Source organism: Echeneis naucrates, chromosome 6 (genome assembly GCF_900963305.1).
Source record: "Echeneis naucrates chromosome 6, fEcheNa1.1, whole genome shotgun sequence".
Classification (NCBI taxonomy): Eukaryota; Metazoa; Chordata; class Actinopteri; order Carangiformes; family Echeneidae; genus Echeneis; species Echeneis naucrates.
In genome coordinates, this window is record NC_042516.1 from 18,221,239 (window position 1) to 18,244,629 (window position 23,391).

Here is a 23,391-nt window from a genome sequence, read left to right on the forward strand (position 1 = left end):
TCAAAGCAAATCTGAGTCCCTTCAAGAACCATTAGAGGATTTCAAATCCCAATTCTTTTACCCTAGATTGAGCTGCTGGGAAACAATATGTATTATAATTTTCTCACTTTCTCACTTATCCAGGCAATATGTTTTTCTCTGAGGAAATTGAAAAATTAATAAAAGCTAATCTGGGTCTCATGAAGAACCACTAGAGGCTCTCAGATCCCAATTCAACATTAGAGTGAGTGGTTTTAAAAACCGTTTTTTTTCTCTCCTGTTGCACAGAACTTGTGACCAGAGAATTTAGGAACCGCAGGTTTCTCAGAGGCTTAGCATGTTCACACTTGCTTTAAAAATCAAACAAGAAGGCGGAGAGGGGATTACCCAGCCAAGGTCCAGGCAGTATCTTCAGGGCTGCTGCGGGGTTCTTGTGAAAGGTATGAATTTGGAGAGGTGTTGTAAGGGGGTGTCTCATCATGCCACAGAGGTGGGGGATGTTTACTTCATTTTATGACAATAAAATGCCAAGATCAACAGGAGGAAGTGAAGCTGCCCTCTTCCATTACAATTTGTAGGAGGTGGCTTAACAAAATGGAGGGTTCCATGTTGTGTAGGATTTACCACATCCTTAAAAGTAATTTAAAAAAAGAAATATTTCGATTTATTTATTGTAGCATATGACTGAATAAAATTTCCAAAGGGCTCATGAAGCCCTTTTCCCTTCATTAATTCTCATCTGGTTTTTTAATAGCAAAAAGTTGCAGACTTGGAAAGATTTATTATTAAACCTAATCGGTAATTGGTTCACTAAATTCCCAGAAAAGCTTTTGGCCAGACCGGCAGCTTGTCCATTCGCTTGGCATACAGACACAGCATGAATCTTTTAAACCATATAATAATGTTGAAGGTGAATTTATCTTGTCAACATGTGAATGTATGATTCCTTGAGAATTTTTGAGAATTTCATTTTTATTTTTGAAAATATTCAATTACAATATGGACATATACTCATATAATTCCTTTGAAAGAGGTACATTTTATTCATTTCTGCATGTTGATTTATTTTTTTGCATGCCAAATGTTATTTATAATTCGATCAATAATGTGAGAACTTACTATTCCTTATCAGCATCATGACTTCATCTAAGAATGCAGGCACTGTGCACAGTTCCTCTGACTTCCTCATTCAGTTTGTGGTTTTTGAGTATAAAAGCTATACACTTTTATGCTGTGCTTGTCATTTGACATTTACTTTCATTTCTAACTGCAGCACACTGAGAAAACAGTGATGGCAAACACAACTGCTGTGCCACTTCAACAATTCATTGCATCCTTGGACAATACTTGTCTGCCAAAAATTATACAGGTGTGCTCTGGTGTCTATTTCCAAGGTAAGTCTCTTGTTGTTTCACTGATTTCCAACTAAAACTCTGAAGATGAGAAGAAATTTAAATGGTTTGGAACTACTTTAGGAGATAAGCTTGCACCATTGAATCATGTCTTGATTTCTGTATTAATTCATCTACACTAGATTTACGTGTCTGGTATACACGATTCACTCTTTTCTTCAAAGCAAAAATAACTGTAGCTGAATCAAATAGTAAATACTTGTTTGGGTTGAAAGTTTGTATTGTTCTTGATTAACAGAAATATTTCAGATTTGAGTTTTTTTGTGCTTAACATGTGAATTTATTCTTTGTTCTTTCTTTTCTCTATTTCTTGCTGTCTCTTTCAGGGTCTGTGTATGAAATTTCTGGCAGTGAAGTTTGTTTTTCTACTGGGGATCTAATAAAGATCACTAAGATTGACCTTGTTGCAGTTACTCTTGAAGATGTCATCAACAATAATACATTTGAGCTTTCTATTAACCACAAAGGTTGGTTTTCTCTGTGAACAAGGCTCGTTGTGAGAACAGATGTTTCATAGCTGATTACTGACATCCTCTTTTTTTCTCAGAATTGTTCAAGGTTGTTCCAGAGCAGATGCCTTACAATAGCATAGAGGAGATGTTGAGCCTGAGGCCTGTGGGCCTGGAATCCTGCCTTCCATTCAGTTTCACCTGCAGCTCCAAAATGACTTTTGAAAATTTAACACTGGGGGCCGGGACAGCCTTGACTGTGCTCTTCATTGATGGCGAGCAGGCTCAAGTCCACTGCCGCATACAAGGACAAAGGGAGGCCTCAGCTGAAGTGGCCATTCCTTTTTCTTACCGAGGTGAATTTTATGAATGTGAGAATGAGGAGCGCTTCACCCTGCAGGACATCATGTCCTCGGCCTGCCTGCGTAGTCGAAGGTTTCGCTTTATGAAGACCACCAAAAGCTCACAGTTATTTACTCTGAGTCCGGTATACCAAGTCCAAGCCATCATGCACTGTAAGAAAAATTTCGTTTTTTCTCTTTCATTTTTTCAAATCATGTGGCTTTTGCATGCAAAGTTCATTTTTCATATATGGATACACATTGCTTCCTCATTTGATCAAAATATGATAACGTTTTGAGTGTGTAAATTGGAGGAAAATGTATGATCATTAGCAGTTGAGAAAATTTCAACAAACAAAATCAGTAATGACTTTATTACATATGAAGCAATGTTATTGATTAAAGTTGATATTATATGTAGCGGCTAACAGGGGATTAATTTGAGGACCAATCTAGGCACAAGTAAAAGAACTAAACAATTCACTTACATGTAGTGACATACACATAATGAGCTTGGTAACACAAACTCATTCCTTCACAACTTTGATGTTGACTCCTATTTAACTTCCCCATCTATGGCCTGTTTTATTCTGCTGAGCATACATGCTAATGAGCCACATAGCCTCTGTGCTCACTTATTGAGAGTGAGTCCAGTATTTTTTACAGAAGTACTTCTGCCCAGAGCATTTAATATAATCATTGAACCATTGAACCATTGAATGTCCACTATCAGCATTCACTGTCACCTACTCCCAGCAAGAAACTGTATTTTGTGGTAGAGAAAACTCACAGATAGCCCCTATATTTAGAGCCTTCACAGTATTGAACTAATCCGTCTCTCAATTTATTTATTTTTTATTTGCACAGTAAGGAAGAATGTGGTGAAGTTCCCATCCACGTTAGAAGTGGATGTAGTTGATGTGACTGAAGTGAGTAAGGATATCAGTTTTGTGACACCGCTCAGTCTGCCAGAGGTCCTTTCCCAGCCTGATGACTGCTTCCCCACAGTAGTGGAGATACTGGAACGACCGGAGAGCTGTGCCTTCTTTAAATGCAGCTGGCTGGAAGGACTTCATAATAATGAGCACCTGCTTTTTCACAAGAAAGGAACCTCAGCAATGGTTTTGTTGTCGAGCTTGAAGAGTCGAAAGCTACAGCACTACTTTCTGGTAACTCAGCAATATGGTGGACGATTTCGGAGGCGCCCAAGAGAGTTTAATTCAGTGTACGAGCTGCATGTTGCATCAGTCAAGGCGCCAGGTCTGAAGTTCAGTGTAACAAAGAACTCTGAGGAATATGAGGAGGAGGGCCTGCCTGCTCTGAGTGTGGGGGAACAGCTGGAGATTGTTTGCTTGGAAAGGATGGAGTTGCCTTGTGGAAGCAACAATGAACAGAAGCAGTCCGTCGAAGCTCTCCTGTGTCAGTGTCTTCAAGAGGAGGATGATGATGATGACGACGATGACGATGATGATGAAGACGAGTTCAAGAAGGAGAATGAGAAGAAGCAGATTCTTTTGCCTCTGTACATGCAGGGTCACTTTGTGGAGGTACTCACTGATAACAAGAAGTACAAACTCACCGACTTGGTTAAGGAGTTTAGTTTTCCGTTGGACATTAAAGTTGTGAACCGTGATACCAAACTCGAGACTGATCCACTGTTTGGGCTTGCATGTGTCAGAATTGAGGGGACTCTGTTGGAGCCCACCATCCAGGCGAGCTTTCCACACAGCCCAGATGAGTGCTTTGAGATCCCAACGCGGTGGCTCTCTATGTCTGTCTCTTTCACCAAGGACCCTCTGCCGTGGCCACGTGATCAGCCCCCTCAGTGCCACGTGGAGAGGGTTATCGAGGTGACGGATACGTTCTTCTATGAATTTCACAAACGAGGGAACTCAGATGAGACTCCCCCCCCTCGACCACCAAAGCGAAATCTGTCTGTCTCTTCAGACCCCCCAAAAAAGCCATCAAAAGCCACAAAGAAAGGATCAAAAGCCCCAACAAAAGCATCCAAGGCACACAAATCCAAACATCAAGAAAATATTGTGCCAACCAAGGAGTTGACCAACATGACCCTAAATAGCAAAAAAAGGCCCCCAGCTCCGCCACCTCCGGTAAGTACAACTTTCATTCAACTAGTAAATGGCCAAGAAGCTTTTTAGAATCTCATGTGGTCTCTGTGAACTGTTTTAGGAGTTCATCGTAATTACACACAGCGGAAAAGTGTGACAACAGGAAATCTAAGCCCCATCAAATGCTTCCACTTTTTGTGTGCTAAAGAACTGAAGCATGAAAAGAAACAAGTTAAGTATCTTTAGCTATTTCCTCTTTTTGTCCAGGATATCATTGATGATCAGCCTCCGCCGGTGACACCCAGAAAGCACCCAGTGACTGAACTGACAACAGCCAAGGCTTTGCCAAATACTTACGTGAAAATAGATGGATCTTTACAAAAAGGTAAAGCTCTTTCTTCTCACTGTTCCACACAGAACATGGCTGCACCCGAAATATTTGTTTCTCTTGATGTCATCCAAAATTGAAACCAAATTTACTTTCCATCTTCCATATCTCGTACTCTTTCTAATGCTCTACCTTGAGCCTATATGCCAAGTTGACAATGCCCATATTCAGTTACTGGTTATAAATGTAGAATTTAATGTGTAAAAAATCTGGCAACATTACAAAATTGAGAAGTTTTGCAGTTATTGTAAAATGTCGGACAAGCAGGGCAGAAAAGTGCCACTATTTTGAATTATATCCAGCTGTGGATTTGTACTCATTTAGGGCTCTTGTAAGTATTTATGGTCCCAAGGCAGCAAATGTGTAGTCAGAATGAACTACAGTGCCAATGCTCATGGGCCATGTTTTAATTCACTCTTGGTTCGTGACATTTGATTGGATATGTTCACAGAAAAAAGAAAACTATACAGAATAACACTAACTGATAACCCGTATGCTACTTTTCCCTTCAGCGTCTTTCAGCGATCCTCCGGCAGATGTGAACAGTGACCACGACTATGAAGAGGTGAATGATAATTTAAGTGCAATGATGAAGGTGGCACATGAAAATGCCATGCACTACTAAAAACTGCATTCTCATGCATGAGCTATGGGGGACTGAATTTAAAGAGAGACTAGTGGAAAACATCAAACTGTATTTTTTAAGCTCTGCTGTGATATTTTATATCAGCATATCAAAGACTCCACGAGGACCACGAATTCCCAAATATTCTGCTCTGTGTTTCTTTATATTACTTGATTTCCTATTGATAACAAGTTATCATTCATCTCTGTGGTTGGATATTTCAGTTTATTACCTTATTCAAACCCCCTCACTACATCTGTGAGGACATGGAAGATTGGTTGCAATATTTAAGGCACCGCACAGAAACTTTAGACTTGTGAAACAGTATGATGCAGAAATGTGTGAAAGGAGGAGTCACGTCTTCTCTTTTGGGAGTTTAACTACTTTTACCACACACACTCTTTCACTTTTTTATTTTTTGGTAACTAGTAATTTTTGAATATGTTATGGTACCTCTATAAGGTTTGCTCAAACTGTTTAGCATTGATTTCCCCATGTGGTAAGTTTTTGTGAATTTGTGGTTTTGTATAAACATGTATTTATTGTGCAATACTAAACACATAATTCATTGTGGCACAATGATATAGGTGAATGAATTACTTAAGGGACTCCTTACAGTTTAATCTTAATACATAGAAAATTTAAGACGCGAACTCACTGATGTTGAATAACTTGTATCTCAAAAAGCTGCATACGTATTAATACGTAAGCTTTTGATTGTATAAGCATTTCTGTATCTCAGTATCTGAAACCAGTCCTTGCAAGGAGACAATAGTCAACCACAAATGCAGCACAACTCTGCTGCTTCTTACCTGGCCCTCATTCTGTTGTGAGCAGTAACAGAATCTCCATTTCTCACCACATCAAACTAAAGATCTGAGTACAGAGTGCTGCACGTTGTATTAGAGTTTTTTTTCCCTACATTTATGTTATTCAGAGGGATGATGAAATAATTTATTCATACACTGTGGTTTGGGAGTCAAAGAATGAAGTGTAATTTTCTAACTTTACTGATTGTAATCATCCAAATTAGAAAAACTGGGATAACAAAATAATATAAAAATCCATTTTGGGTGCCACCTTTGCTCATGGACTGCAACGAAGAAACATCTGAAGCACAACCAACAAAATTGTTGTGGCATGACTAAAATGGGAATATCTATGTAAATAAAATATTACTGATTTTAAATCTGAATAAACAAAATGTACTCGTTCATTTTGGGGTTTTGTGTGGATTGGAAGGAGCGGTTGTAGTAGATCTTGAACAGAAAATTTTGAATTTAAAAAATTTATGTGTGCAACACAAAACCAAAGAGTTGCTGATGAATGACATAACTTTTGTATACATCTTTTAATTTTGTCAAAAGTAAGTTACATACACAAAAATAAACCCAGTACATCAGTTTCCAATATTTAAAATTACAAAATGTTTTACAGTGGGGAGAGGTGTTGCAGAAAGATTTTCTCATCTGCTGACTGTTGGCAGCAACATTTTTGGGGCGTGCAAAAGAGAAGTGGTATTAAATATGGTTTTTATCTCATTAGAAGAGAACTGGACAGAAAGCTGGAACTGGAACAGAATTGGACCCAGTTTGGGAAGACTGGGTCACTCAGAAAGGATGTCATTTCGTTGATAACTTTGACCTATAAAACCTATACTACTAACATTTAACAGGCTAAATTCAAATCAGTAGCCCCACTAGTGCTGAGCAAGTGAAGTGTCTAATCATCATTGTCTGTTGATTTGAAGTGGTCTTCGTCTATGGTGGAAAAGATGTGGCCTTCATTGCTTAGAAATTCCACTGCTTGCCTGTTAGAACACAAAGAGGGACAAAAATTCAATTAGGGAGACTTTTGACGTGTGCTTTCTTTACTGAGGAGCAAAATGTTGGACTGATCACATAGTGTCATTGTAAAACGTGTCCGTGTGACATAAAAAAACAAAGAATGCATGAACCACCATTATCTAGATTTGTCTTACTTGATAACAGCCAGACTCATGCCGCTGAGTCTCTGCTTCAGGTCCTGAATGCTGATACCTTGCGGGTCTGGACAGCCTCTTATCAAACTCAACACCTTGAGAGAGATGCAGTTTTACATTATGACATATAATCAAACTAATTTCACTCACTTGTCCTTGTGAAACCACAAGATTGTGCAATTACTCTGATTCTTTGAAGAATAAGGGGCAGGAAGTGTGAGAAAACAGCCCGTGTGCAGTTATACCTGTGCACATACGGGAAAAAAAATACATAAAAATAATAAAAAAAAACCCAAAAACAAACAAACAGAAAAAGCTTTTGGCTTAAAGCTTTCACAGTTTTTTTTATGTCTATCCAGTGTTCTTCTTCTTGTGGCCACTGTCCCCATAATACAGGGCCCAACCTCTGTAAAAATATTTTATAGTATTCTGAAACTGTCATTCAGGCTCACCTGATTCTGGTTTCCACTTAGCCCATTGTTAGCCATGTCATGAGCACCTGCATAGCTCACCACCATGCCTGTGCTGCTCATGCCCGGGTGTGATGTCAGCATGACGTTGCTGCTCATTCCTCCACCAACTGCCAGCTACAAGAAAAACAGAACTAAAATTGTGGAAATTGCATTTCTCAGCAATGCCGCAGAGAACATTCCTAATTTTAAATAAAAGAACTGCTACAGCTAAACCGATGAAGACAGAAACGTAACGTGTGTTAAAACCAGGTAGTGTAAAAACAGGAACAACAGATTTTTTGAAGTTGCATTTTAGTACTGGTATCACTGAATGTGTGCATACAAATCAATGTTGCAGACAGAAACAAGCCGAAATTGCTTCAATCAGTGAGCACTTGAAAACAAACACTGTCCAACCTGTTTCAGTTTGAAATTATACTTGATACCATTATATTGGTTAGAGTTCCAATTAATAAAAGCTGAACATCCTTTCTGGGCTGTGGTCAGGCGTAGTGGTTCAAACAGAAAAGCGTCCATGCAAATACTGACTCCAAACAACCCTGAACTGTGATGCCAATGTCAATCAATATATACGACTCAATTAACTTGCAGGTCCGTCTATATTCTGTAGGTTTCTGACCAGAAACCTGAATGACACTAGACTTCTCACCGTGCCCTGCGGTTTGCTGAGCACCAGATGAGCTTGGACAACCTCCAGCATGTGTGATGTGACCTCATTCATGTCCTCCAGGGGTCTGACACTGAAAGCTACCACAGACCTGTGGTTCTAAGACAGACAGACAAAGAAGACAAAGCTTAATTCAGAGAAGAACTGCAGGAGGTAGAGTGGGGGTGGAGCATACTGGAAATTATTTTCTTCGGCCTGTTTGTTTTTTGCTCAGGGGATATATGATGTTGATAACACTTTCAAAATCAAACACTTTTAGAATACGGTGAAATGAATGCCATTCTAACATTAACACTTAAATTTCCTGTTTTCACATTACATCTCAGCGGGTCGAATAGCGAAGGTCCAGTTTGCTTCTGGATGCTGTAGATGGATTTTAGGACCGTAAACACACCTGAAAGGAGCGCAGATTGCCAGAAACTTTGACATATGTGCCCGGGGGAAGGACAGTGCTGTCCATACCAGGCTCCTTGAAAAAACAAACACATAAATAAATAAAATGACAGAAAAATTTCTCACATGCTCGAGTTCTGTAAAATACCAAACATATACCTGATAAAGCCTCCGGCTTTCAAACACAACAAGAGTCAGTTATTACTCTAAAAGTCTTTCATCATGTCGGTTCACACGGTCTGCATCTCAATCTTATGTGTAATTGATGTTAATCTGAGTGAGTATAATTTTTTGTGCTCATTTAATGTTTTTGAATGTGTACACATCAGTTGTGAATGCTGCTGGCAAGTGCTACAAATTGGTTGCGATAAAATGGTGAATGAATGTAATCAGAATAGTCAGCCACATATATGTGTACATTCTGCTGAACTTTACTCAGCTTATGCACAAATAATTCATATGCATCTCTCCCCGTGACTGAGGAGAAGTACAGAGTATTTCAAATTTGTGCACACCGGCTCAAATAAACTAACCTCTGTGTCGACCCATTGCTTAACATCCATAGGAGCAGCCGTCATGTCATCAATCTTGTACTGGATGTTGGTCATGGACTTGTCTGTGCTCCTGATGATGCCCACAAGGGTAACCTATGACAGAACAAACAAAGCACATAGGAAAAGTTAAATGACAAACTAAATGGCAAGTTTTGGATTGTGGAATCTGTTATTATGTCTTGTCTCCACACAGTTTATTAGTCCCTTTATTGTTGGTGTTCATCTCCGCGTGTGCAAATATTATATATGTATATATAATCTATTGTCACAACAGGAAGTAAACTGGTGGCCACACATACATGCCATATTTAGAACACAAAATTAAGTCGCACTCATCTTGCGATTTATATCATAGACTACATATGCACACAGTCCTTTAATGCAGAAATTATTAACATATTAATCACTTCACTGAACCAGAGAGAACTACTTTGACAAATGGAGAGGCAACGAATGTTCATTTTCATTATTGGCTAGCCTGCTGGTTATTCTCTTGATAAATAAAAATCTAATTGGGCAGTTATAGATTTACAAATCTGAAAATCTGACTAAAACTATGAAATGTGAAACCTAGTTTGTTCTCACTTAACTCATTATTTCAGGTATAACTGTGAGAATACGGTGATGGATTAATCACCAAAATAATTCCTTAAATAAAATGCCAAAAATTTCCTAGTTCCAGCTTTCTATAAGAAAATAAAAAAAGGTTCAAAAAAAGCTATAATAATAAAATCTATCATTAGAAGACATCTAGGGCTCAAGGAAGTTGCAGTAGGAATATTTTCGTTTCTAATGTCTGAGTTTCTGTCAGGTTCCTCTTTGGAAGCCAAATAAGTTTGACAAGCTAAACAGATCTTACCTGGGCAACTTCCACATCGCCCACTTTGAAGGCCTCGTCTGCCTGTGAAGCAGACATCAGCTGAGACACTGTGCAGGGGATTATTTGTGTCGCACGGGTTCTCTGGAAAGCACACACACAGTTCAGAAAATTCAGTCTTTTAATAACATCATGTTTACCTTCATATTAGCAGTAGAATGACAACTAACCACAAGAGACGCATGACATTTTTCTTAGTGCTTCACAGCCGTGTTCAACAGTGCAAAAAACACAGAATTTAATTAATGGACACCAATAACTTTTTGTACAGCACCTCCCTGTGGCTTGAAAACATAAATGTCACTTAGATCCTGGATAATCAATTGGGTACAGGTTTCAGAAACGGGGAACAAGACCCAGCACAACCACAATGGGACCAAACAGGCAAAGCAAAATTCCAGAATGACCCCAAAGGACACAAAAACAGTGCTGGTGAACGCGTAAGGGACTTTTAGCTGTGTGTGCTCAGGAGCCACTTCTCTTCTTGCATGACTCAAATCGGCTGGAAATAGCTGAAAAATGTATTTACCGTTTTTTTTTAATACTTTGAATTCCCGGAAAAGGATTCCTGATAGTCAGACATTGGGATTACTATCATATTATGATCACCGAAGTATTCAAGACTATCGTGAATTAAATTTAAGGGTTGTATAAGTTATTTTTCTGTGGTAACTGTACTCGGTGCTTTTCAAGACCAACACTGTCGTTTGGTGTTCAAGTCACCGCAAAGAAAAATGTGTACAAAAGTGTGAAGAGGAGGGGTGTGATAAGAAACATTTTGGGACAGGCTGATGTGAGACTTCGGGGTTGATGTGGTTCTGACTGACAAACTGCACACATCTATGGGTTTATGTGTGTTATACATGGATGTTTCCAGCTGATGAGGAGGCCGCAGCAGGCAGTACAGACCCCTTTCTTCCCTTCGCCCTGAGACAGAGCAGGTGAAGCAAACCCTCCAGGAGACTGAGTGTAACCTCCCCCCATGCTGGACTCACTGTATCCGCCTGGAAGAAGAGGAGAAAGGAAGTGACAGCTGACGTAGAGAAGTTTATTCGTGAAACTTATTTCTAATTTACACCAAACTGGTGACTGACATCACGCACAGAGACTGCAACGACAGAGAGGAGAAAAAAAGTTTGGTGCTCCAGCTAACGGCGGCCGGGCTACTTCATGGACACACCGGTGCGGAGATCAAACTCACCCTGGTTCCACATGGCGCTTTCTAAAAGACGATAAAAAGCAAAGACAACACGGAGGAGAGACAACAACGGCCACACGCAGCTTTCCAAACAGCTTCCTGGGTGCAAATCCCGCGCCAAACACAACGCAATGCGCGTGCGCACACCCGAAGTCCCGCGAAAGTGTCGCAACGAGGATCGTTTGCCGCCCTCGTTTTTGCTAATCAGGCAGCGCTCCCTCTTTGGATGTGTCGTAAATGCCACCCTTCATGGAAAGGATGGGGATTCCGACTTTGAGGTGTATATTTTATTCATTACAAATATTGGATGATGTATTTTTTAAGGTTAGCATGCACAGATTTAAAGATGGACGCCTGACAGGTAACGCTTCGGGTTTAAATTAACAAGCACTGCAACATGCAGAGCGACTCTGACACCTTCAGGTGCTGTGGGGAATATTAACTACAAAAACTACTCGTGAACGTTTTCTTCTTCACTAAGTTATGGAAGTATAATAATATAAGGGACTTCACATAATCAAGCAGTAAAAATTCAGGATTTTGCAGCAGTGTCTATTTTATATTATATTATATATTATATTTTATCTATATTATAAACAATTTGTATTGCTTGATTGGTAGCAAATAACGTTTATTCCCAAATGACAACCTGATGTCCAGGATGTACGAGCAGCACTGATGGTTACATACACTGCTCAAGCAGGCAGATAGATGCTCTCTGTGCTGTGACACTATTAAGGTCCACAACAAGACTAAAATAAATTCTATTAAAAGCAACTGTAAAAGTGGGCGTGCTGGTTTCATCTTGAACTTCTTTCTCTCGAAATATATATAGTTCATATCAAGGACTCAGATACTCAGATGGAAGCCTCAGATCCCCTTTGATGGTCATCTCAGCATTTATATACATTTATACAACATGTATACACATTAAACGTGTTCTGTTCCTGTATGTAACAAAAAAATCCCACACACAACAGTGACAGCTCCTTTTCTTTTCTTTTCTTTTTTTTATTTTTTTTTAATAAAATGTAAATTTATTTTATTTATGAACCCATATGGGCCAAATGTACGTTTAATATTTAAAGCTTTTTCTGCACAATTAGCGGCCCAAATGAACTTCTCTGAGGCCACGGGTGCGTCATGAAAAGCTCTATCTTATCTTGCTGTGTCCTTTATGGATTTACCTCTGAAACCTGGACTAGACTTTTGTCTGAAGCTTTCTTTTTTTCAAAGAGTTCAACATGTCTGTGAAGCTGCTGCTGTCCTGTCTGCTCCTCGGAGAGGTCCAGGCGTTGTCAGGTAGGCCATGTTCATGTTCATTTATTTTTAGACGCTCCTGGACTTGCGCTGCGTAATAGAGTTTATTATTGTTGTTGTTGCTGTTGTTGTTATTATTAATCCAGGGAACTTCTGGCACATCACGGATCTGCATTGGGACCACACATACGAGCTGACTGATAACCCTGAACTGGTGTGCGAATCAAGCGGCACAAGTCCCGCAGCCAATGCGGGCAAATTTGGAGACTATGCTTGTGACTCGCCTTGGAACCTGATCAACTCCTCCGTGTATGCCATGAAGGAGATTTTGCCAGACCCGGACTTCATCGTGTGGACGGGGTATAAGTCTGCTCTATAGAGATTGGAGCACTTCTATGAATCTGGCTGTCTTGTTCTAAGTCCCAAGTCCAGCTTTATAATCATGCTGTTCATGTGTTTTACGAGTTACACACCAGCAGAAAACGACTGTCTACCAAAATCCCCCAAAACGCTTCTGTTGGAGCATTTCATTCGGGGACAATTAGGGGGAGAAGTTGATTATTGAACCATCTTTGTTTTGCCTCTCAGAGATGACACACCACATATACCCAATGAGGATCTGGGAGAAAATGCAGTGCTGAGCATTGTCGGTAACCTCACTCACATCATACAGCAAGTCTTTCCTGGTAAGTTTGAAGTCAAGAGAAATTATGACCATGAAGAATTGAATAAATCAGAGTGTAGACGTTATGAGGTGATGTAAATGACTGAAGTTCTTCGCTGTCTTCCTCAGGCACTAAAGTGTACTCCGCCCTGGGGAACCATGATTACCACCCAAAGAGCCAGCTCCCTGCAGGCCCAAACTACATCTATAACCAAACAGCAATGTTGTGGCAGGACTGGTTGGAGCCAGAGTCCCAAAGAACATTTAGAGAAGGTGAATCAATTCTTCTCTTAAGAATCCATAAATACACAAATTAGACTTTTGAAAGTACCTGTCATGAATTTACTGCAATATTTCTCCTGCACAGGCGGATATTACACAGAGAAGCTGCTGAGTCGAACAGGTTATAGGATGCTGGTCCTCAACACTAACCTCTACTATGACCAGAACAAGCTAACCGTGGACATGGAAGACCCAGCAGGCCAGTTTAGCTGGGCCGATCAAGTTCTCACAGATGCTGCCAACGATAAAGAGAAGGCAAAGCATCTTGTCTGTTTGCATCCAACAACAGGAGTTAAATTGGATTTAAAATCTGTGGCGCTCACATATAGACAATGGACTTAATGGTCAATTAGCAGTCATGCTGGAATAAGTCCAAGACGGCAATAATATATATATTTTTTTTCCCCCTCTTACTTCACTACTCCACTAAAAGTTTAACCTGTGCTCAGAAAATGGAAATATATAATTAGTTTACTTTTCTTTGGTTTCTCCACCAGGTGTATATCATTGGCCATGTTCCACCTGGTTTCTTTGAGAAAAAGAGACTTAAGTCATGGTATAGATCAAAATTCAACCAGAAATACTTGGATTTAATTCAGAAACATCACTCTGTCATATTTGGGCAGTTCTTTGGCCATCACCATACAGATTCTTTCCGCATGTTCTACAACTCAAAAGGTAAAGTAAAATGGCCATGTTATTACTACTAAGACAAACTCTTCTTGTTTTGACCGATTTGACACACAATGACTATCACATGAAGATCTTACATGGGTTTGTGCCATATATGAATTTTTAACATAATGAAAATCAGTTGGGATACATTTCTCTTTTGACAGACTCTCCTATCAGTACGATGTTTCTCAGCCCAGGAGTCACACCATGGAAAACAACACTTCCTGGAGTTGTGGATGGAGCGAACAACCCTGGGATTCGTGTGTTTGAATATGACACACAAACACTTCTGGTCAAAGTCAGTACCAGTCTGTCCTTCCAGGGTTCAATGTAAACTGTATAACCATATCGTTTGCGTTTCTGGTTTCCACTTTTAAACCACTTTTTTGATCACCCTCCCACAGGATGTAGTGACCTATTATCTGAACCTAACTCGTGCCAATGTAGCCGGCGGACGTTGGGAGAAAGAATACCGCCTCACAGAGAGCTTCAAGGTGGCAGATGCATCCCCAGCTTCCATGCACCATGTCCTGGAGCGCATTGCTAACAGCCACTGCTACCTACAGAAGTACTACGAGTTCAACTCAGTGAACTACGACCTGACAGAGTGTGACAGTAACTGCCGTACTGATCACGTGTGTGCAGCCAGAGAGGTAGACTTTAAAATGTATGAAAACTGCCTGAAAGAAGGAGGTGCAGCCGCCATTCATGGTGGATGGCTGCCAATTCTCTCCGTGGCTCTAAGTCTGGTGTTGGTTAGTCGGTAATGATGCTCCATCACCGATGATGTTTTAAATGCATTAGTGCAGCTTAAAGTTTGAAATTGGGTCTTTTGTACATTGTGGCCATGTAAATATTAGTTTAAATTAATGGCTTGAACAAGTAGCCTCACCATATCTGTGTCTTTATGTTTTAAACGATACAACATGATTCAGCTCGCTGGGTGTAATCAAGTTGTGATGTCTTTACCTTGGTTTATTAGTATGGGGTGATTGCTTCATTTCCAGTCAATCTAAAAACCAATAAGGCAGCTCAGGAGGCTGAAGTACACACTACACACTCCCATGTCAGGCTCCCTGTTAAACACTGCTCTGTCTATTTAATAAACCCAGATATCAATCTTACTTGTATCAATTTTGTTTTAACAGAAAGAATCAGCTATAACAGAATCTCCACAATTGTTCATCTCGTTCACTTTGTTACCTGTTATTTTTCATTTAAATGTAATGCAATGTCTTACTAAACAGAAGTGATAACGCTACATTATCTGGCTTTATGATAACGCCTGTTATCGTATCACTATATTAATATTTAATGAGTTTTTGATTAGTGCCGGTAAACTTGGGAAAGCTGCAAACATGACAGGAACTGGACTTTGAGCTTTCTCTGAAGCCAAATTTATTGTGCAGCACATGTGTTTGAGCAGTACATTTGATTGACACATCAGCGATACTGTGGCAGGTCAGGTTACATGATTAGGATCTGTTTGGCTGAAGTGAAAGGCTGCATAGCTGCATCAACAGCTTGACTGTAGTCTTGTAGTCCCACTTCAGTGCAGAGCGGAGCTGTCAACTTTCCCTGCTTAATGAGGGAACACAGTTCATCCAGCATGGCTCTAAACTTGCTTTCATCTAAGGAAGAGAGTTAGTGGAAATTCACATGAAATTCATTAAAATAGACTCATTTGGTTATCTTGATCTGTGTAAGAGGTAACTCGCCATTTGAGTGATCTCTCTTCCACTGTGTGACCCAAAATCCACGAACTTTCACATCTTTGAAAATAAGAGCACTCTAGAGAGAAAAACAAATTTATTTTGAGGTTTGTTTAGTAATTTCAAGTGTACAGTGTACATTGTAATGCCACTGTGAGACATAATGTTAAATTCTTACCACAGGGACAGTAACTGGCTGTTTGGCCATTCCTCCATAAGTCACCATAGACCCTCCAACCCTAGGAAAAAAAAAAAAGGTATTTTATGATCAACTGTCCTCTGCAGTGTGATGATATTAAATCTTGCTGTCAAAGACCATTCAGTCTCCTCACTGTAGATGACGGAGAAGTTCTGTTGCACTCTTGCCTCCGACTCCATTTAATGCAAGTTTTGGTTTTGGACAGCTCTTTAGAAAAAAAACCCAAAACAAAACAAACAAACACACACATACACACACAAAAAACAAACCCGCAACCAAAAACTGTTAGGACTGTGTTCATGCACTAATGGGCAAAGTCAGGTAAATGTAAATTAAGTTTAGAGCTATCTTCACAGCTACACACCTTGAAGAGTTGCTTAATCTCCGGCCGCCTCAGCATTTCTTCTTTGATCACATGAGTCGCTCCGATGGCCTTTAACCTATCGCTGAGCTGTGTGAACTCTGGTCTTTGAATGCAAAGGCATAATGAGGAAGTTCAATACATTAATACGTCTCTCTGTTGCCCAACCAAGTCAGAGCCTAATAGCCTTCAGGGACAACTTCATAACCTGAACCACTGAATAAGACTGAAACTGTCCCCGGTCTCCCAAAAGTATGTGTAAGTTCAGCCATTCATTTGCACAAAAATTCAATTAAACTACACCCTGTCAGATTTTGTGCAGTATGACTGAGTGAACCTGTCTCGGACGACGTTGATAGTGTTTATACTTCGAGCAGCAGCAATCTGTATGACCGCCTGCCCCACTCCACTGTTGGCTGCATTCTGGATCACTGTGTCACCTGAAAATACAGCAGATAGACAGAAACCGTCTCTTCACTGCATGGTTTTATGTTTCTATTCGGTGACTTTAAGTAGACATCTTCTCATCTTTGTTGTTGACTAATGAAAGGAGCTAAAAAGGTGCAAGTGGAGCGGAGCATTAGTAAAATAAAAGGAAAAGGACTCCTCATATGTCCATCCATCATGTGAAAGTCAAAATATTGTTATCTCCTTGTGCGTGGATCCATTTACCTGGCTTAAGATCTTCAAAGTCAGAGAGCATCCTGAAAGCAGTGCAGGGGTTTACCCCAAGTGTGGCAGCAGACAACAAGGGAATGTCATTTGGTAGTGCAATGATGTCTTCCTCAGCTAGCACTGCCTTTGTCCTCCAGGTCCCTGCTCACACAAAGTCACAAAATTCATTTCAGGAGAGTGAATTGTGGTCCTTTGGTCTCAACCATTAATTCATGCTGTAATTTACCTAGACCAGCATCTTTTGGGATGACCCAGTCTCCTATTTTGAGGGATTTCACCCGGCTGCCGATCTCAACAACCTGGGCCACGCCTTCGTTGCCCCCAACAGCAGGGAGGTCAGGCAGGATGGCATAAGTACCTGCAAAAACACTCTTAGATAAACAGGGGCTCTTCACAGCTTAGAAAAAAATAATACCATGTTCTGTTTCTTTGTTGTTTTCTTAATCTTATATTAAAGATATATAACAGTTTTTACATTTGGCTCTGGCATAAATTCTTCCATTTAGGGTGGAAATTACCAACTGATTACCTTGAATCATATTTATGTCAGATGGATTGATCGGGGCCGCCAGTATTTTAACCAGGACATCCTTTGGACCTATTGAGGGCATATCTACATCCTCCAACCTGACAACCAAAAAAAACACAAAGCGTTAAGCCACTATATTGTATTTGGTTATGTACTAAAGCATATACTTGCTAAACTTTTGTTTATTCTGTGCCATTGTAGTCTAAACAAGATACCGGGAAATTTTCAGCAGCTCAATATAAAATAAAACATGAAAACATAGTTTCAGATCACTTTTGAAAAAGCATAAATGCATTTAATTTCCAGCTGGTGCTTTTCAGCTCTCCGTCCATCGGCGGCGCTAACGAGCCTCCCTCCGACTCTGTACGACAAAATAACACGAAGAAGAAGCTGCACCCAAACCTGACAGGGACTTGCGACACAAAGGTGAGATATATGCTCGAAGAGAAATGTTTACAGACTACATTTTTAAATTTTTGGTGAGAAAACCCTTAAAGGATGAAGACCCTCTGTTTTTATGGAAAATGCACGTCTGGTTGATCACCAAACGCTCTTTTCTATAGCGGTTTACAGTCGCTTCCTGTCACAGACAAACTTTTACTGTCACAAAACGACGTGTCAGGTGTTTATTTAAACATGTACTCTTACTGGACTACTTGTGCTGGGTCTCCGTGTCTCCTGTACAGAAGGGCTCTGCATGTTTGAGCTGAATGGCCGAAGCGCGAAGCGTTAGCATTAGCTTTGTGCCATGACATTTGTAAAAGAGCAGCCGTGAATCTTCCTCTGCAGGCTGTCTGGCTCTTAAAGCAGATTTTATAAAACGGCAGCCACATCGCGACACTCGGCATTGACTTAGGAATAAAAAGAACAACAACAATAACAACGTTGTGGTGAAGTAATACTCGTCGTCTGAGCTGTAGGTTTAGCTAGCGGTCCCCTCACGGCGCGGCCATATTGGAAGTTGTGTGATTGAAAACAAACGCGCCCCCTTCCGGCCCGAACGGTGACTACAGCGCCATGTTCCTGTCCGGAGGTGTTACTGCTGGTGTCCACACTGTCACCTGTTGTTTCTTTGTTTTTGGCCAGGATTTCACACCCCTCAAAACAAGCACCCAACAAAAAAGAAGCATTGTATAAATTCCACTTATGTTCACACACAATGAATGACTTGGGCTTTTTGTTTTTTCTTTTTGTGCTCAATTTATGTAATGTTCATATTTTTGCACGTCCACGTTGTGTGCGTAGGTCCACGTTGACATGTACTTCTTAAATTACAGCCTGTACTTGTGATAGTTGCATGTCGTGTCAAAGGTGGGGGAGGGAGAATGTGTGTACATTTATACCTATACTTCCACTTCCCTTCAGTTTTAGAATCCAAAATCTACGCGCATTGAAACTAAATGAGTTTGGCAGCTGTAATTGTCTTGGCGGTTTTACATTTGAAACACATTACTATTAAACATTTAAAGTCGGGCTTATTAATAAACCTCTCTGCACTATGGAGCATAGCCTTAAAAAGTTTAGTCTGTTTTTGAGCAGTTACTGGTGCTGCTTTATGTTTAGACCTACTGTATTGTTGTAATGATTGCCTTTATTAATAGGTTTTATGAAGCCAGTTTTAAAATCTAAGATGAACCATGTTCAAACTCAGTCTACCCATTTCAGTAAAAAATATTTGAGCATTATATTCAGATTTTAGAGATCTTTTCCTTTTTTTTTTTTTGACAAATGTGCATTTTTACTTTTGAAACTAAACTACATTTTACCTCGAAGAATTTTGTGCTTTCACTCCAGGAAACCTTTTCTCAAATTTATCTTATCATAGTGGTTGTTTCGTTTGTGTTTCTTGCACTTAAGGATCTGAATAACTGTTCCATGATTGCTCAACAAATTGTGTTCAGGATTTTAATTGTACAAATAAAAAAACACACATTGGCTATTGACATATTTATTAGGAAATGGAGCAGATCTTTACATATAGAAACATAATCACAGTAATACTTTGAAAAGCCTACATGCTGCTCATCATTGACAAACTAGCCATTAAATTTGCCTTAGATCGAGATAATAGTATGTTTGTGGCAGTAAACACTGATACATTCATTAGTAATAATTGAATTCATTTTTTTTTTTTTGGAAATAGCTTTAGCCATTTATGTGATAAGATACATCCCAAATTAAATGGCTGATGGTCACAAATGAAATGTACCATGCGAAGTACACATAAAGCAAACTGTGATGCAGAATGCTTTGGTGTATTTCAAATGTTACCCTGAGCACATAATCTCGCAGGTCCTTGGATTTCAAGCTAAATCTAACCCATTTAACACCTGACAATCAAATCACGATAACACACCGCTGAGGGGTCAGACAGATTTGTTGCAATCACAACTTCTGACGTGGACTTAAATTTCCAAATGATTCTTGGAAAACATTGCTAAGCACAGCAGAATATTGCAAGCATTACAATACAACAGTTTCTTTCAACCTTTATCTAAATAGTGGGTGTCAGAATCACCAATCAGGCTTTGACATATGAGGTTTTCAGCAGATTCAGAAAGTAAATATTGTAATCACAGAAACTGATGAATGAAAGTCATCAGTGTGTGCCCCCTTTCGATCCAGAGAATGGAAAGTGTCCAAGTGTTAGAGAATATAGTGGAATTGAAATTGAAACTTTACCATAAAAACCAGTCCTCTGAGTCAGAGCACTTACATTAACAATCTTTTTGTCCTTTTATATCCTGAGTGGAATTATCCAAAATGTATTTCCTTACACAAGTTTGAAAATGTACAACCTAAAAGTAAGATTTGAGTGTTATTTAATCAGTGACACATTCTTTTTGTCATAAGCATTGATAGTCTGAAACACCAAGTATCAGTGATGTTTTGAGATGAGACAACCCGAGATTATATACTACCAGCCCCAGTCCCTTTAACAATATTCTACTACGTCCCCATCTACAACGATTATAGAGGAAAAAAATACAATAATAGCGGAACATTTTCTTCATATCATATATCATGGCATGTTATGTCAAAGAGAAAAATTTTGAGAACATCGTCACATCGGGTGCATGGAAAGTTGAGTAAAAAAATAAAAAATAAAATTGGGAAACTGTTGCACCAAGACATTCAAAAGCTGACAATACTAAGCCCGTTTTACCTTTGCTCCTTTCTATGTTTCACATCATGCAGGTGAGCAATTAATCCAGATTTTGTCTTGAGTAAACATTCTTTGACTCTTTCTAATCAATCTGAAGTATTCCCTGAGTGTTCAGATTGGCATTTCCTGAGATGACATTAAGAGTGTAGGTTTCTTTTTTTTTTTTTCAAACCAGCAACCAACTGTATGTGGTATATGAAATTCTAAAAACATATAATATAAAATATGTAACGCATATTTAAAAGATATTAAACAGAATATTTAAAAAAATGAATGCATCTTACACATGATTAGTGCAGAGTAACATTGCATTGGTTTTGGCATAGATAGGAATAACAATGTACCCCTCTTCTGAAAGACACATTGCGCACAAAAATAGCAGAAAAACCAAAACAAGCAAGGCAAAGAGAAAAAAAAACACAAAACACATTTTAAGTCAGTCCTCTTAATACTATGTACCTGTATATTATGTACTCTATATTATTACTCCTGTGTTGCAATATCCCTGCATTGAATTATTAAGGACAATGATTTATCAAGCACACAAAGTAATACGAGTACCTTGATGTTATAAATGTGTTACCAAAATAAATTCTCAAGTCACATTCAGTTTTGAATGACATTTGGCAGTTTTCTGATGTTTAATCAAACATTAATTGCTGAGAGGCTTCGACAGGAGCAGGAGAAGCTGCAGCACGCATGGATGAAAATAAATACGTAGTATGATTTTTTTTTTCTTAAAAAAAAAAAGGCTTTAGAATAATTTTACATATATATTAATTGGGTGTAAAAGTCTCGTCAGCTTCTCCTGTAAAATGGGAGTAAAATGCTGATTAGCTAGCTAGTTGTACATGCTCCTCCCTGCAGGCTTGGTGTTCCCGAACTATTATAGGGAGGTAATGTCTTAAATAACTACCTAGAAATGGATCACGCTGAATATAAACAAAAACATCAGCCTTCCCACTGGCAACATCATGTCTGATTCTGCCTTGTTTTATTCAAGTATCAAGAGAAAAACTAGGTGGACGCCTCAGTAACTCAGTCCAGGTCAAAAATAGTATTTGTACAAAAGGTTGTACTTGTATTGGGTTTAGTATCACATTGATTGGAATTCTATCAAATCCACGTTTAGGTTATTAAAAAAAAAAAAAAAAAAAAAACAGCAGTCTTTCACACAGCAACCAATAAAATCTGAATATAGTGTAGATGGAAAGAAATCCTTCCGACTCCCATAACGGATAGTAATTTCACACCAGACTAAAAGGCCGTGTTATGCCCACTTTGACAAAGTTTTTAAAGTTAAATCACCTTCCTTTCTCTACCCAATAGTGGTGACAAGATGTTATTTTGCACAACGAGCTGTTAGATTGAGCATGGCGCTATACTACCGTTAACGACAGGCCACCCTTCACAACATTTAGGTTCCTGAGATTTGAGTGGTAAGCATAATCCATCAAAAGCGCCTGGATTGTTAAAAAGCCTCAGAAAAACAAGTCCTTCGCCACCGACATATCTGATTTTAGAATTGGAAGGGTTGCATCCGATATTTTAGATAATAATCCAACATTAATTCCAACTTCACTTCAGCAACACGACCACTTCAACCACTGCATGTCAACAAAAACAGAAAACTTTGTGAGTTAAATAACTCTTGAGGAGGTATAGTGTAACTAATGGCTATTACTGCGTAAATACTGTAGTGCAAAAAGGATTTGATTTAATCCCAATTTAAATATCCAAAGCTGCGTTGTGAGAATACTTGGTTTACCATCAGCAGTTAGGTTGACAGTTTTAGTAGCAGACCAAATATGTACCAGTGAGGTAGATCGTGCACCAGCCAGCAAAATGCTGGATGAAAATAATGACATCACAAAAAATTCAGAGACCAAAAGCTTGAAACCCCTTCTGGTCTGACATTCATTTGGCCCCAGGAAAACTGGATGGTCAATTGCAATATTGGCAGATGCCAATACATTGCCTATAGCTATACACTAAAACCCTTTCCATGTGTTTTCATCAACCCTCCTGTTCCCCATGTGATATGCAATCTAATGTTCATTACAGAGGTACTAACTGTCACGTCTCTGCCCTGTCCGATAGTGAGGTGTAACAGTCAGGAAAATGACTTAATGGTAAGGCAGCAAAAAGTGTAGCTCCGTATTAAACACAATAACTGAGTATAATGCTGAAACAAGAGGTGTAATGCCCACAGGAGAGGCACAGTATCACATAAAAAAAAAGATGAATCTACAAAAATCTATCAGGATAATCTGTTATGTAACGTTACTCACTACAATGTCAAAACCCTCAAAAAACAGCAGTGATTCAAACATCTCAAAGCGTCCCGAGTGCAATAATACAGCAGTATTCCTGAGTGTTACACCAAATGACAACAAACGAACAAACAAAACAAAGAGAAAAAGGAAACAAAACTTCAGTAACATTCTTCATGGGCAATCTTT

General features: G+C 39.3%; 4 protein-coding genes across 6 annotated transcripts; 2 read left to right on the forward strand and 2 right to left on the reverse strand.

Moving 5' to 3' along the window:
• The first annotated feature begins 286 nt into the window (after window positions 1-286).
• On the forward strand, window positions 287-6,653 carry themis2 (thymocyte selection associated family member 2). 2 transcript variants are annotated; one of them, XM_029505105.1, is made up of 7 exons: window positions 287-419; window positions 1,253-1,373; window positions 1,718-1,858; window positions 1,939-2,355; window positions 3,049-4,292; window positions 4,518-4,635; window positions 5,151-6,653. In XM_029505105.1, exons 2-7 carry the CDS (start codon window positions 1,271-1,273, stop codon window positions 5,261-5,263), a joined length of 2,136 nt encoding a protein of 711 aa, XP_029360965.1. In that variant the 5' UTR covers window positions 287-419; window positions 1,253-1,270; the 3' UTR covers window positions 5,264-6,653. The 2 variants fall into 2 exon arrangements, with proteins under 2 accessions (XP_029360965.1, XP_029360966.1); XM_029505106.1 differs by lacking the exon at window positions 287-419 and having other exon boundaries at window positions 1,234-1,373.
• rpa2 (replication protein A2) lies at window positions 6,597-11,538 on the reverse strand. Its single transcript, XM_029505107.1, has 9 exons — window positions 11,410-11,538; window positions 11,118-11,212; window positions 10,191-10,292; window positions 9,311-9,424; window positions 8,779-8,853; window positions 8,367-8,483; window positions 7,697-7,831; window positions 7,245-7,339; window positions 6,597-7,073 (listed from the first exon to the last, which is right to left on the reverse strand). Exons 1-9 carry the CDS (start codon window positions 11,420-11,422, stop codon window positions 6,986-6,988), a joined length of 834 nt encoding a protein of 277 aa, XP_029360967.1. The 5' UTR covers window positions 11,423-11,538; the 3' UTR covers window positions 6,597-6,985.
• Window positions 11,539-12,650: 1,112 nt separating this feature from the next.
• On the forward strand, window positions 12,651-15,129 carry smpdl3b (sphingomyelin phosphodiesterase acid like 3B). The gene is made up of 8 exons (XM_029503820.1): window positions 12,651-12,708; window positions 12,813-13,026; window positions 13,255-13,352; window positions 13,460-13,603; window positions 13,698-13,867; window positions 14,110-14,290; window positions 14,452-14,585; window positions 14,692-15,129. The coding sequence occupies exons 1-8, from the start codon at window positions 12,651-12,653 to the stop codon at window positions 15,052-15,054; spliced, it is 1,362 nt and encodes a 453-aa protein (XP_029359680.1). The 3' UTR covers window positions 15,055-15,129.
• A 545-nt stretch (window positions 15,130-15,674) lies between these two features.
• On the reverse strand, window positions 15,675-18,715 carry mecr (mitochondrial trans-2-enoyl-CoA reductase). 2 transcript variants are annotated; one of them, XM_029504786.1, is made up of 10 exons: window positions 18,412-18,715; window positions 17,764-17,861; window positions 17,461-17,592; window positions 17,232-17,375; window positions 16,897-16,999; window positions 16,563-16,665; window positions 16,332-16,405; window positions 16,178-16,238; window positions 16,006-16,078; window positions 15,675-15,918 (listed from the first exon to the last, which is right to left on the reverse strand). In XM_029504786.1, exons 1-10 carry the CDS (start codon window positions 18,609-18,611, stop codon window positions 15,755-15,757), a joined length of 1,152 nt encoding a protein of 383 aa, XP_029360646.1. In that variant the 5' UTR covers window positions 18,612-18,715; the 3' UTR covers window positions 15,675-15,754. The 2 variants fall into 2 exon arrangements, with proteins under 2 accessions (XP_029360646.1, XP_029360647.1); XM_029504787.1 differs by having other exon boundaries at window positions 15,675-15,911; window positions 16,002-16,078.
• Window positions 18,716-23,391: the final 4,676 nt, after the last annotated feature.